A 15,444-nucleotide genomic window follows, 5' to 3' on the forward strand; every position below is an offset into this window, starting at 1 on the left:
CTGCTATGGTATAAAAAGAAGGATAGTGCCTTCTGAAATAAAATAATTTTCATTCAAGACATTTTAATCACAGTTCAAATTCCAAAAACATGAGCTGCAGATCAATTAAAAGGAAGTTCGTCATCAGTTAGTTGTACGTTAATTCATTTGCTCATCTAGCTCAACTGGTTAATTTTCTTTTCAGGATGTCATATGTGTTAGCAGTAAGCCTTGTTTTAAACTCAAGACAAAAATGTTCTTAAGCCTTTTATTGAATTGAATAATCCTTACATAGTATTCATATTAGGGATAAAGAATTTTAAATGAGTCAAAAAAAATAGAGCTAAATAAAACATTTTGTATAAATCTTAATAGAACAAAGGGAATGGATCATTTTAGTTTAAGTGATTTGTACAAATCACATAAACTGAAATGGTCCTAGGATTATTCAATTCAATTTGATGGAATTTTACTATACAATTGAAATTCATAAATCTTAACAAAAAAACAAAAAAAAAAGGCTTAACATGTTTTTGAGTGTGAATGAGCAACAAAATCTTTGATATTCTGACAGCAAAAGAAAACAATATTTAATTTAAACAGACAACGCCTCTTCTAAACAAAACAGTTGAGTCAGATGTGAGTTTGTGGTTGCATCCTATTGTATATGCCTTTGAAATGTTTGTGCAAATCATGAAAATAAAATGTGTTATCCATTCTCAAGATATGCAAGTAGCAAGCTATAATGTTTTTATACATATTATATCAAAATAAATACATTAAAATTGTACCACGGTATGCTCAATGGCAAATAGAAAATAATTTAAATGCCAATCATTCCTTAGCAATAACTAATATGAGTATCTTTTCCTTATCTGGAATGATGACAGATCATAGATTGTCATTTCCTCCATAAGGTACGTTAGAATAAAAACCTGTTCTCAGATGGTGAGAGCTCAGATCTGATCAGCATGTCTTTCACCGCTCTGCTCTTGATCGAGCTTCTGCTGGTCACCATAGTAACAGCCTCACACTTCTATGGGGGCTCAATGACTTTCAACTCAAGAAGGAACTCTGATGGATCGTACAAGGTGAGAACTCCTTGAATATACTTTAACTAAATAGCAGCCATATTCTTTGTTGGGTGAATTATAATACACTGTAAAGTTGTTAAAATTTATTTGCATTTGACATGTATATGTGAAGAAAATGAAAAACTGCATAATGAATAGTCTTTATAAGGTTGTTAAAAGTTAAATAAAGTGAACTACCACTTTAAGAAATGAAAAGACATATTCTATGTGTTCAAACAAGTTCTGTATCTCAATATGCTTTGCAGCTGTTGTTGTTTCTTTTTGGGTTTTTTTTGTATGTTGAGTCATCATTGTATTTTTAGTTTTTATATTCAGTAAATGTGCATTTTAAAGTTTGGCTAAACTATGCATATATGTATGTTGTTTCATAAACATTCTTTTCTACTAAAGCCACTTGTCAACCTAATCTCTATTTGGATTAAACTTGAACATGACTGACAGTTAGTTAAATGCAATCAACAAAACTGAAGAAACTTCACTAAAAGGAATACTAATCACCCTAACAGTGACTTCAAGGCATCTTAAACAATAAATTGCACGTCTCCATGCTTTGACCAATCACACATAATTAAATTATGTGAAAGGGATTTTTAATAAAAATGCATTGTAAATAAATACGGTCAATACAGCAATTCACTGTAAACCCTAACACTCAAAATAATTAATTGGTTTGAGTAGGGCAAACTCAAATTAAACAAATTAGTTCAATCAAATTAACTTTTATGAGTATTTAGAACTTTCTTTTTCTTTTGAGTTCACGAAACTGACACATTTTAAGGAATCTGAATTGTTTCATTGTTTTCAGTTTTATGAACTTGTTTCTTTTAATTTAGACAAACTTAAATTTACCTGAAACTGGGCTGGGATTTCTATTTCCCAACGTGCTTTGCCATGACACTAGAAAGGGAGAATAAATAATACAAAATTAAGTGTTAATATTTAAAATTAAAGTTAGGAGTAATTAAAATGTATGACTACAAAATTGAAATCTGCCATTTCTGCTTATTGAATCTTTGAATTTTTTTAATTAAAAAAAACTGATGTAATTGATTACCTAAATTTTTTTTAGTTTTGCCAACTTATTTGGGTTTACAGTGTTGCACTGTAAAAAATGACCGTGATTTTAACAGTAAAAGACTGTAAAAATGCTGCGGTGAAAAACTGTCAATTGGTTTACAGAAAGTTTCCGTACTATATACGGTGAATGACTGTAATAGATCTAACAGTACATTTAATGTCATTTTACGGTAAAATACCATTAAATTCACAGTTTTTGGAAGTGAAAAATAACAATTTATTGTAAAATTTACAGTAAAAAAACGTAAATTGACATTCCCACAATTCCCTGCGTGACACTTCACATTTGATACATTTTCGTTGAAATAACTGTTTCTTCTTAGTTTTTCTCATTTTTCTCTAATCAGTTATGTACATTAGGGTTTTATGTTGCATCTAATGTTGTTAAATTAATGTTTATTGCATTTTTAAAATTTCATGCATGTTACCATGATGGTGTTTAGTGTGTGTGTGTGAATGACACTGCGTGCACCTTCTATATATTAGTATTGTCCTCCTCAGCTTGTGGAAAAGCTGCTTGTGATGAACTTTGATTCATCATGTGACTCTTATCACCACTGTGTTTGGTGACTGTCAGTGTATTATAAAGGTACAAAACAGATATTAGTACTTCATTAGGTTGGTAAATGAACATTATATCAGTTAATGAAATACGTTATTTTACCGTAAATTTAACAGATTTTTTTTACGTTACTACTGTATTTTTTACAGTAACGTTCTGGCAACCACAGCTGCCGTTTTTTTACCGTAAATTTTACTGGGATTTTTTTTACAGTATGCATATATAACAGTAAAACATTAAATATTAAAATATTAAATATTAGTAAATAGTCAAATAAACTAAGCACACCAGTTCCATCTTAACCACCAAACATGACAGTTCTCACTCTTTAAAATGGGATTTTTTTTTTTACAGTTTAGTCCTTTCATAGATGTTTGTAGCTCATTTTTACAGCAGCCATACGTTTAAAATGTCATTTTATAAACCATTTATTATTTCAGGTGGAACTTCGCTCAAGACGACCTACCATTCATGTAGCGCATATGATTACTGGCCATGCAATTCTGGAGATTGTGGAAATGATGTGAGTACTGTGATTGGTCAAGTAGATTCAAGTCCTAATGGCAATAACTGGTGTCAGTCTGAAGGTGTCATAACAAAGATGGTTTCCACAAACAGCCCTTTCGAGCTTCTGTAAGTAAATTTATTATTTAGAAGAATAGAATCATTCACTAATTCACAAAATATAGATCTGAACAAAATGCAAGAATGAAATGTCAACATATCTCAACAGCAAAAGTAGTTGCTGCTGGATCTACAACACAGTCACAAATTCTGGAAACTGGAATCTTCTCACTTACATTGACCTCGGAGTGAGATCGGACACCTCAGAGCCCAACAGATCTCCAATCACCACCACACTACCCTTTGTTAGGTAAAACAGCTTTTTAACAGAATTAATGGAAGCTTATAGTGTCTATTTCTATATTTTTTAATCATGATGTGCATTCAACATGATAAACTAATACAATTCTATACTACATTGATGTTGCCTTATTGTAATATTATGTTGCAGAGTTCCTCAGAACTGTCCCAGGAGGTACAATCTCTTAGCATTTGATCCTGATGGTGACCAGGTCAGATGCAGATTTGGACTTGGACAAAACAATGAGTGTGGAATCTGCAACCAACCTGATGGTTTTACATTGGATCAGGTATGAAAAAAAAAATAAGATACTGAATATTTGTGACTGATTTTTTAAGTTATTTTTTTTTTATTGATAGTATTTGTAGCACTTTCAGAACAAACAGTACTTTTCAGCTGCAATACTCTTAGATCTTACACCAATAGATCTAAGAATAACTTGAACTGGTTAGGATTTAAAAACCTTGAAGAGCAAACCTCTTTTCTGCCTTTTTTAGCTTATTGTTACAACAAAAAAAAAAAGGTCTGCACACTAAAGAATGTTCAGCAGATGTTTTAATAAATCACAAAAGGGGAAAAGTAATACAAGTGTTTCAGCTAACAGCCTTCTTCAGTGTACCCATTCACTACTTCTCAGAGATTTTTTATACACAATAGTGAGTATGATCAGACGTTTACACAGCAAAATCCCCAGAGTTAAATCAACTCTGCTCAGAGTACATGTGGTCACTCTCTGAATAGTGTTAAAGTAACACTGAAGCAGAGTTAAATTTAATTGAGATAATTAAGCAATTAATTAAGTAATTGCATTAGTGATGAACACCTGCTGTTAAAAAGCAGAATCACTGAAGAAATAAGAAAAAACACAAGAATTACAAGTGACTTAAGTCACAGCTTTATTAATTGCTTAATTATCTCATTAACTTTAACTCTGCTTCAGTGTTACTTTAACACTATTTAGAGAGGGACCATATGTATTCTGAGCAGAGCTGATTTAACTCTGGGGATTTTGCTGTGTATAATCAAACAATCAATCAATCAATCAATCCACAAACTCCAGTTCAATTGCATCTGCTGAATGTGAATACAAATTCAAATAAATGTATTATTAATTTATTATTTACCTAATATATTTCTGAAAATTACAAGTTAAAAATGCCCCTTTGAATTTATTCAAGGTTGTTGTGTACACACCAAAAGATACAGATAAAGACAGATTAATTTAAAAAAATTATAAATATACATTAAAATTATACATATTAAATCAATTGTAAAACACCATTGAATAACTTACATTGCTTTATGTAACAACAATATTTATTTTTTCTCAAGTAATTGACAGTACAAGTTACACCTCTTAAGAGCTCAACCAGTAGCATAACATTAAAGTTTTTAATATATTTTTATATTGTAATAATTTCACATTTAATCTCCAAATTAATGTGGAAACAACATAAAGGCAGTGTATTTTAAATATTTGATCTAACAGGTAGGAAATGTCTAGAAATTGAATTTGTCAAAGTTAAATTGAAGTTATCAAACACTTCACAGTCTTCACTGCATAATCTAGATTAAAATTTAGATTAAATTTGTATTCATTTTTATTAAAGCTAAAAGTTATTCAATTAAGCGTAGTGAGTGATTTTCTTTTTCTTTTGTTCTTTGATTAACATTAATGGCAGACTGTAGCAGGTTTATTACTTAATATTATGAGCTTTTTTTGCATCTTATTGTACTTGAATATTTTTAACGCACTAAACTGAAAAATGAATTGCATGCGTTAACGCGTTAAAATTGACAGCACTAATATAAATGCATACACATTTGCCTGATGAAATGCACAGCTCTATGCACATGACTGAAGTTATTTAATTCTAAGACATTGTAGTGTATGTTGTAAGTAAATAGTATGCTTTTGGTCAGTGTTTAACTGAAGTGTTTCAGTTCATTTACACTATTTTTATTTATAATGCATTATTTGTATTTTCTTTCAAATGTAGCATAACTGCTCTCTGTCATATATGCACACATCAATCCTTGGGGTTTATTCATTTGAGCTGGTGCTGGAGGATTTCCCTATTCACAAGATTACTCTGTCCTACACCAACCAGCCTTCAGAGGAAAGATCTCCAATCAGATTAATCAGAAACCGACGTGCTGGTAAGGGTCAAGGAACTGGAGCTTTTCCACCAGGTTTACTTACAACAAAAACAACACCTAGTACAACCATAACAACTACAACTACTACAACAACACGTATGACAACCACGACAACACCGACAACTACCACGATGACACCGACAACAACCACGACGACACCGACAACAACCACGACAACTACCACGACGACACCGACAACTACCACAACAACACCGACAACTACCACAACAACACCGACAACTACCACAACAACACCGACAACTACCACGACGACACCGACAACTACCACAACAACACCGACAACTACCACAACAACACCGACAACTACCACGACGACACCGACAACAACCACGACGACACCGACAACAACCACGACAACTACCACGACAACACCGACAACAACCACGACAACACCGACAACAACCACGACAACTACCACGACGACACCGACAACTACCACAACAACACCGACAACTACCACAACAACACCGACAACTACCACAACAACACCGACAACTACCACGACGACACCGACAACAACCACGACGACACCGACAACAACCACGACAACTACCACGACAACACCGACAACAACCACGACAACACCGACAACAACCACGACAACTACCACGACGACACCGACAACTACCACAACAACACCGACAACTACCACAACAACACCGACAACTACCACAACAACTACCACCACATCACCTACAACGGCACCAACAACCACAATGACATCCCCAACAACCACTATTTCACCAACAACAACGACAACACCAGAAACAACCACAATGACAATGGAAACAACCACAACAACACTGGAAACATCCACAATGACACCAAAAACAACAACAACGACACCGGAAACAACCACAACAACACTGGAAACAACCACAATGACACCAACAACAACCACAACGACACCGGAAACAACCACAACAACACTGGAAACAACCACAATAACACCAACAACAACACCAGAAACAATCACAACGACACTGGAAACAACCACAATGACACCACCAACAACACCAGAAACAACCACAATGACACTGGAAACAACCACAACAACACTGGAAACAACCACAATGACACCAACACCACCAGAAACAACCACAACAACACCAGAAACAACCACAACGACACTGGAAACAACCACAATGACACCACCAACAACACCAGAAACAACCACAACGACACTGGAAACAACCACAACAACACCAGAAACAACCACAACAACACTGGAAACAACCACAATGACACCACCAACAACACTGGAAACAACCACAATGACACCACCAACAACACCAGAAACAACCACAACGACACTGGAAACAACCACAACACCAGAAACAACCACAACGACACTGGAAACAACCACAATGACACCACCAACAACCATAACAACACCAGAAACAACCACAACAACACCAGAAACAACCACAACGACACTGGAAACAACCACAATGACACCACCAACAACCACAACAACACCAGAAGCAACCACAACGACACTGGAAACAACCACAACAACACTGGAAACAACCACAACAACACTGGAAACAACCACAATGACACCAACACCACCAGAAACAACCACAACAACACCAGAAACAACCACAACAACACTGGAAACAACCACAATGACACCAACACCACCAGAAACAACCACAACAACACCAGAAACAACCACAACGACACTGGAAACAACCACAATGACACCAACACCACCAGAAACAACCACAACAACACCAGAAACAACCACAACGACACTGGAAACAACCACAATGACACCAACAACAACAACACCAGAAACAACCACAACAACACTGGAAACATCCACAATGACACCAACAACAACACCAGAAACAACCACAACGACACCAGAATTAACCACTACGTCCCCGATCACAATCACAACAATACCTACATCAACCACAACAACACCTATGCCAATCACTACTTCACCGACAGCAACCACAACGACACCAGGAACAACTACAACAACATCCATGACAACCACGACGACACCTACAACAACCACTACTACAACCACAGTAGTCACTACTACACAAACAACAAATACATCTGCAATAACAACCCCTGCACCAAAAACAACCACTTTACCACTGAGCAAAATACCTCTTCAATTTTCTCTACAAGGTATGTTTGGAAGTTTTGTAAAGTGTGCTTCAAATACTGATATGTTTGTTTGATTAAATAATTACTGTACATATGTTTCAGTTGATGGTCCAGCACCATCTTGCATTGAGGGTGAATATCTACCACGGTTCCTCCACCCAACGCCTTATCATGGAGAACACCTGCAGGCTCATGTAAATCATGAGCTTGAGATCAGAGTGAAAGCTTTTGCATATTTTTCAAGGTATTAAGAAAAAAAAACTTTTATTTAAACATACTATTTTTTATAATCATACTTGAAACAAAAATTAAACAGTGTTTTTTAACTAAACTGAATTTGGAATAGCATATTAGCATAGAACCCTTACATATTTCTGCTATACTTGTACTTTTTCTGCCAGCTATAAAGGTAGAAATGGCAGAAAAGGCAGAAATAGAAAGAATAGTAGGCTAATATGCTATTCCAAATTCAGCCATGGTCTGTGGGGAAAATCAAAACTGATTCTGGTTGTTTTGGGTGCAGTATTCTTCTGCACCTACAAGATCTGGAGTTCAACAAGGTTGTGCTTTTTGGTGTGCAAGGACTGTGCATTTTTTAGCATATAGAAGTCCAGGAAGGCAGCAAAGGGGCACATCAGTCTGTTGTAGCTATCTCTTGTCCAAATTGGTAGCTGCAAAAAAACTCTACAATGATTAGTTGGTGTAAAATTGTGAAGACATTTTGAAATATGGTTGTGCGCTAGTAAAGTTGTTCATCTTGCATTGCTTTTGTTTAGTTGTGGTTTTTGCTATCTAGAATCACTGATGTCATCATTAGTGGACCTTTGAACAGCACAAAGTACAAAACTACAACTGGGGAATATGTGATTAACTGGACACCAACTGCAGAGAACTATGGCCAACACTTTCCATTTTGCTTCATTGCAGAAGGACAAAATGGGTATGCTTCATTGTGTAAAAGTACTTTTTATTTTTTTCAACAACTTTAATATAATGTTATGATTGTTGATTAAAAAAAAAAAAATCATTCTATTTTAAGGTCTGATATTTACCACTCTGAGATGAGGTGCGTCGTTGCAAAGGTGAATGCTGAAGGTAGGTAAAGCAGACCCAAAATGATAGATGAATGACTGAAATAAATAACAATTTTATTTCTGTGGCATTTTGGGGCATTTAGTCCATGTTTATTAGCTATAAAGCATCTATATGCTGTGTGCAGATATCTAGCAGATATACTACACACACACATACATACATACATACATACATACATACATATATATATATATATATATATATATATATATATATATATATATATATATATATATATATATATATATATATATAGTACTTTTAAAATCTACATCATATATGATTATTAATGTTATTTTCAGGACCCGTGGCGCATGTAACCTGCACACAGAACTCAATGTCAGTGACAATTGAGAGATCCTCCATCGAACCACTCCATGGCAACCACTTGAGACTGACAGATCCGTCTTGTCAGGTTTACTCCAACAGCACTTACATTTTTGCCAACACATCTCTAAATGAATGTGGCACACAGTTTGAGGTGAGACATCCTAGCAGTTTTAAAATCAACATTTGCGATCTTGTGAATTCCAAAGCTAAACTATTTCAAAACGTCTGTTTCTTTAAAGGAGAACAATAATGAACTCATCTTCAAGAATAAAATAGTTACATTCGATGATCCCAGGGACATTATAACCAGGAAGAATCAGCTAGAAATTGAAATCCTGTGCAAGTACCAGAAAAGGACAAACCTTACACTGGAGTTTGATACTCACAGACCACCAGTCATCTTCTCAGAAAAGGGTTTTGGCACATTCAACTATCAGTTTGAGTTTTATTCTTCTGGCAATTTCAACAACAGAATGGATCCAAAATCCTACCCACTTGAGTACAATGTGGGAGATAAGATCTACATGCAGATTGAACCTGTCACTCCAGTCCCAAACACTGAGATCTTTCTTGAGTCATGTGTGGCTACACCTTACGATAATCCCAATTACCCAATCTCTTATCCTATCATTACCAATGGGTGAGATTCTACAAACTCTTCAACATTTACATATTATACCCATGTGTATGTTCCACAATATGCTTCTCTTTTCAGTTTTTCACACAAATTAATCAAGTGCTTTTTCTTATTTCAGATGCAAAGTGGATGAAACCGTCCAGTTTTTCTCAAGCCACAAACCATATGTCCAGTTTGCAGTGGAGGCCTTCAAATTCATTGGGCTCCATGACCAGGTGAGAGTGACATTTAATCCAGAAAATGTGAGTGGAGTGTGTGTATATATATATATATATATATATATATATATATATATATATATATATATATATATGTGTGTGTGTGTTTGTGTGTGTGTGTGTGTGTCATCCCCAAGCTTGTCATTCATTTTCAAAGAAAAATTTTTAGGGCCCGAGCACCGATGCTGTGAAGACCCTATTGTAATTGCTCGGTCAATTATTCTTCTTGTCCAAAATGAAGCGCATTTTTGAGTGCCTAAACGTGCTCGAACACTCATGATCAACATCATAGATCAACATCATATTTGGTCAGTCAAATCTAAAGGCCTTTGCGACGTTAAGTTGCGAAGATCTTGAGTTTTCGTTGATTGGTGTGTCCATGGCAGCCTGACAAAATTCGATGTTTCGCCATGAAACAGGAAGTTGTTGTAACTCAAGCATACAATGTCCAATCTGCCCCAAACTTCACATGACACAAACTTGACATGTTTGATAAGAGTCCTGGCTGAAGATATGCCAAAATTTAGTAATAGTAATATATCGCCACCAGCTGGTAGCAGGAAGTGTGGCAAATATAAATGACTTTAATTTTAATGACTTTAATGATCTTTAATTTTAGATTGATTTTTAAATAATCTTTTTTAAATTTTCATCTTTAATTGTGACAGTTAATGATCTAGTAACACTGTGTTTAACGTGGTAAAATCTTTTTGGAGCAAGAGAAAACCATCAAAATCAAGCAGCTTCTGTTTCCATTCATATAGTCTGATATGGACTCATATGGACAAGTGAAATAAAATATATTTGTCTTTAACTCTGTCACTGTCTCTTGCCTTTTTGGCTTCCTCTCTTCTTGCTCTCCTCTAGGTGTACATCAGCTGCTCAATCATCATATGCGAGGCGAACAATCCCAACACCCGCTGCTCTCAGGGTTGTGTTAACAGCACATTCGCTCCACCATCCCACCACCATCACAAAAGAGAGGCTTCCATCCAGACTGGCAGCCACTTGATCTCCCAAGGGCCCCTGCGGCTGAAGAGGAACAGTGCATCACGTAAGACATCTCTACTTCACGCAGCTTGTGCATCAAATGATTGTATACTAAAAAAATGGCATTAATAGTTACAACCTTTACTCACATTTCAGAGATCACCGTAACCCAAGGTCTGAATCTAAACCTTGTTGTGGTCGCTAGCTGTCTCGTAGCAACAGTTGCCATAGTGTGTGGAGTGATTGTCTACAGATCCAGGAGCCCAAGGATCAGATACCAACCCTTGCCATCACATGAGTTTTGAGCATGTCAGCTGTTTTTAGTTTTGTTTTCTTTTTCTTTTTCTTTTCAAAGCGCAAATGCTCTATTTTTCCTGTGAAAAAAAAAGAAAATTTACAAGATAGTTGATGTGAAAGCTCTGAATGAGAAAATTTGGAAAAGGGTTTTTCTTTCATTTGTAATAATTTTAGTAATGTGAACGTAATGTGACTTTAAAACTGATTGGAAATACATCAGTTTAAACCAAATGTTGTTCACTGGTTTATATAATCATATACTGCAGAAGGAGCAAAGCAAATGTGGAAACAGAACTAGAGTTGTGGTGGTTGCTATGTCACTATATGGTTGCTAGGGTTTTCTCAGTGGCATTTTGTGGTGTTTTTAAAAGTTTTGATCAGCTAAGTTAAAAATTTGTGATCATTTGCTTATGTCATTTAAAACCTGTATGACTTTTTTCCCTTATTTTTATTTTTATATACAAGAAGGAAAGTCAATCAAATTTGGAATGACATGAGGAAATAATGGCAGAATTATTACCATTTATTTATTTATTTATTTTCTTTATGTGAAGTAACCCTTTAAGTTGGTTGCTTACTGACCAATCAAGTACTGGCATACCTAAACTTGGTAAGTTTGATTAATTTCTGTAATTTAGTTTCACCTATCCCATTCTCAACAAATTCATATATCTAATGGTATATCTAAGCTTGAGTCGAAGCAGCTTCCTCGAGCCGCTCCACTGCGGACAGCAAGCCAAATATGTTTAACCTTAATATCTTGAAGATTATGGGCAAACAAACTTATGAAAACTTGATTGTTACTGTATTATACTTTCTGCATTAAACATTCTGATTCATCATGGCTGTTTTGATACATACTTTTAAGCCATATTTCAGAGCAAACATACTGTAAATAGTTAGATATTGTTTTTTGGTTATATTGCCCCACTATAAAACATCTCTAACAAGTGCACTAACATGTGATGAGACCAGGTTGAGTCTCACATAGCAAGACTTGCAAAAAAACATTAATTCATTCAAATAATAGTGCAAAGGTCTTCATGACAACACCAAACAAATATACTCTCAAAACATGCAGACTGTTGAGAGACCTTTGGTTCTTAAACTTCTAAGGGCACAAGTTTGTCTACCACACATACTGTATATATCCACACATATATTCTGATCTGTCTTAGCTTTCCAAAGAGAAAATGTTGAGTCTAATGAAATGTATTTTTTTTTTAATATTATAAACCAGCAGACATATCACCCTGTAGCCCAAGACTAGTTGCCCACTGAAGCTAAGCAGGGCTGAGCCTGGTTAGTACCTGGATGGGAGACCTGCTGGGAAAAGGTTGCTGCTGGAAGAGGTGTTAGTGAGGCCAGCAGGGGGTGCTCACCCTGTGGTCAGTGTGGGTCCTAACGCCCCAGTATAGTGATGGGGACACTGTACTGTCAAAAAGCACCGTCCTTCGGATGAGACGTTAAACCGAGCACGCCACACTTTCAGTGCTACCAATTTAGCGATTTTGTCGCTAGATTTAGCGACTTCCCCACCCCATTTGACTTTTTTCACCTAATCTAGATTCTGTGAATCGCCCACTGATCAATATTTATAATAATATAGATCAGTATGATGTCATCTAGCAACATTTAGCGACCAGTTGTCTGTATCCAGAATGTGGATACAGACTGTTACCTGTGATACTAACCTTAATTAATGTTCCTGTGAATCTCCAACAATCTCCTTCATCTTTGTGCCTGAAATCCTGTGGGAAAGTGTTATCTGTACACTTAACGTGCTCAAACAGAGTTGTGTGCTTCCCCGGATCCTTCAGTCATCATCGCCATCCAATCATGACCTGTGTAACGACTGAGACAAATCAGACACAATTATTTGTCATATTTAACAAATAATCTTTAAAACTCACTCTGAGGCCTGCGGGACCCTCCCCCATGGACCAGCCTGTGCAAGAGCCCAAAACTATGTGGCCATGAGAAAAAGCAGAGACAAAGAGACCCATAGAAAACCCTCAAAACAGACGTACCTGCATTAATTTATAGAACTGATCTATAAATGAACATCCCAAGACATTGGGTTTATGATTATGACTGTTTTGTGTAGAGTGTTGCATGGTATTCTTTTGTAATGCATATTTTAGGATAACCAATGGTTAACGTAACTTCAATTATGCCATGTTTAGGGTCTATGTGTTCGCATCGTGAAGATTACATGCTTGTGTAAATGATATGTCGATATATGCAACATATCAGTATTACAGGCAGTGGCCCAATAGTGGCGTAACTATGTTTTAAAAAGTGGGTGGGACAGGAATGTGTATGTATGTGTGTGTGTGGGGGGGGGGGGTATTGTAATTGTATTATTACAATATTACAATAATACTAATATGATATTAAAATTAATATGATAGTTTCTTCCTTACATCTGCTATAACACAATACACATCTGCTATAATGCAATATATCGTTAGTCTCGAGAGTATGTACATTAGTTAATAAATATATGTGGATACACGCGCTTTTTAGTAATAGATTGTACTGATGGGCTAGTGGCAGCATTTTCATTTAGCGTGCGAGTGTCACGGTAGAACACAAAGCAAACAGGTAGATCCAAATGCAGCAATGGTGTTTATTGAGGGCAAATCCATAAGGCGTAATCCAGAGTACAGGCAGGGGTCAGATCCAAAACAACAGTCCAAACATAAAACACGAAACAAGAAACTACAAACCAAAACGGGGAAACATGAAAACCAGGGATCAAACTCGAGGGTGACAGTCAACAACGAACCACCAACACAGACAGAAACACCTCAGTATAAATACACAAACACTAATGAAATGATGCCCAACAGGTGAGTGCAATGATGATGAGATAATGAGTCCGGGGAGTGCGTGATGGGATATGTAGTCCTTGGGGTGAAAACAGTCCAGGATGGAGTGCCCTCAAGTGGCTAATTCGGGCACTCTCACTGACGGTCGTGACAGCAAGAGGTTCTGGGTTCTAATCCAACCATGTTTTTTTTTTTTCTCATTAAAACCAAAGATGTTCATCAGTGATTGTATATCAACATAGATATATACACTAGATGTCGCCTTGGCTATGGCAGTTCATTGGAACGAATGCGTCAATAGAGCCGCCATCTTGGAACAGGGGAGCCACTCCTCTTTAATGCATCAGAGTCAATGTAAGCAAAGGTCTAACGGAAATAAAAATCACCATAAATCGTCATGAATGTGATTTTCTAGGGGTTTTTTTTTTGGTTCGTTCCAACGGTCAGAATTTATCATTGAGTCCAGAGAAAATTTAAGGTTTTGATATTAATATAATCTACTTTTTAAAAATATAATGCATAGTGCTAGTATGCCTAAGTTTATTAGTCCCATTCTTCCACTTGAGTAAACTTAGAATGAACTATCGCTACTTACATATAATTATTAAAGAATAAAACAGAAAAACAACATGAAAATCACCATGGTGGTACTTGGGGAGATCTAGAACAAGAATGGTGGAGTTTGTAGAAAAAAATTGGATTTCATATTTTTATGAATTTTTAAAATATGTCTGTATAGAGAATACGAATCTGACGTCACACCGCATTGAGTTCTGTGTAACTTCTTTGTTTATCCGCCATCTTGACAGGATCGCGCTGCCTTTCCGTTAGTGAGTTTAGTGCAGTAATTTGTTTTCTGTCATGATTGTGAAAAATGTCACCATTGTATGTCATTAATGCTGCATCGATAATTGTGATAGTAATTCAGATCATCATTCTGAGAGAAAACAAGACAGGGAAAACGTGTAAAAACACCAAGGGAAGCAGGTCGAGGAGATGACGAGAAGACGCCGGATGGCAAATCTATTCATAATTGCACTAATTAAACCCACTGCTTATCACTCAATAAAAGAATCACATTGCTAAGTGTTTTTGAACGTTTTGATTTCGTTTGGTTTAATAATTAACATTACCTTTGTAAGCCTGACTCTCACTGCG

General features: G+C 35.9%; 2 protein-coding genes and 1 long non-coding RNA gene across 3 annotated transcripts; 2 read left to right on the forward strand and 1 right to left on the reverse strand.

Annotated features, from left to right (window-relative positions):
* Positions 1-906: 906 nt before the first annotated feature.
* On the forward strand, positions 907-7,390 carry LOC125254757 (mucin-2-like). The gene is made up of 6 exons (XM_048169549.1): positions 907-1,070; positions 3,153-3,345; positions 3,446-3,586; positions 3,728-3,866; positions 5,578-7,242; positions 7,334-7,390. Exons 2-6 carry the CDS (start codon positions 3,314-3,316, stop codon positions 7,388-7,390), a joined length of 2,034 nt encoding a protein of 677 aa, XP_048025506.1. The 5' UTR covers positions 907-1,070; positions 3,153-3,313.
* Positions 7,391-7,557: 167 nt separating this feature from the next.
* LOC125253877 (zona pellucida sperm-binding protein 2-like) lies at positions 7,558-12,285 on the forward strand. Its single transcript, XM_048168117.1, has 9 exons — positions 7,558-7,906; positions 7,988-8,129; positions 8,682-8,825; positions 8,925-8,980; positions 9,283-9,461; positions 9,550-9,950; positions 10,066-10,162; positions 11,033-11,219; positions 11,312-12,285. The coding sequence occupies exons 1-9, from the start codon at positions 7,588-7,590 to the stop codon at positions 11,458-11,460; spliced, it is 1,674 nt and encodes a 557-aa protein (XP_048024074.1). The 5' UTR covers positions 7,558-7,587; the 3' UTR covers positions 11,461-12,285.
* On the reverse strand, positions 11,061-13,576 carry LOC125253896. Its single transcript, XR_007181562.1, has 3 exons — positions 13,147-13,576; positions 11,305-11,529; positions 11,061-11,197 (listed from the first exon to the last, which is right to left on the reverse strand). It is a non-coding gene; the product is annotated as an uncharacterized LOC125253896 (long non-coding RNA).
* Between the last annotated feature and the right edge of the window lie 1,868 nt (positions 13,577-15,444).

This window comes from Megalobrama amblycephala, linkage group LG19, assembly GCF_018812025.1.
Source record: "Megalobrama amblycephala isolate DHTTF-2021 linkage group LG19, ASM1881202v1, whole genome shotgun sequence".
In the NCBI taxonomy this organism is placed as follows: Eukaryota; Metazoa; Chordata; class Actinopteri; order Cypriniformes; family Xenocyprididae; genus Megalobrama; species Megalobrama amblycephala.

Excerpts from the sequence above, each read along its gene's own strand:
- LOC125253877 (XM_048168117.1), top strand. The coding sequence starts at position 7,588 with ATGACACCAACAACAACACCAGAAACAACCACAACGACACCAGAATTA. Across the intron at positions 9,951-10,065 it reads TATCCTATCATTACCAATGG|ATGCAAAGTGGATGAAACCG; the intron begins GTGAGATTCTAC and ends TTCTTATTTCAG. Across the intron at positions 11,220-11,311 it reads GAAGAGGAACAGTGCATCAC|AGATCACCGTAACCCAAGGT; the intron begins GTAAGACATCTC and ends CTCACATTTCAG.
- LOC125254757 (XM_048169549.1), top strand. The coding sequence starts at position 3,314 with ATGGTTTCCACAAACAGCCCTTTCGAGCTTCT. Across the intron at positions 3,346-3,445 it reads AACAGCCCTTTCGAGCTTCT|CAAAAGTAGTTGCTGCTGGA; the intron begins GTAAGTAAATTT and ends ATATCTCAACAG. Across the intron at positions 3,587-3,727 it reads ACCACACTACCCTTTGTTAG|AGTTCCTCAGAACTGTCCCA; the intron begins GTAAAACAGCTT and ends ATTATGTTGCAG.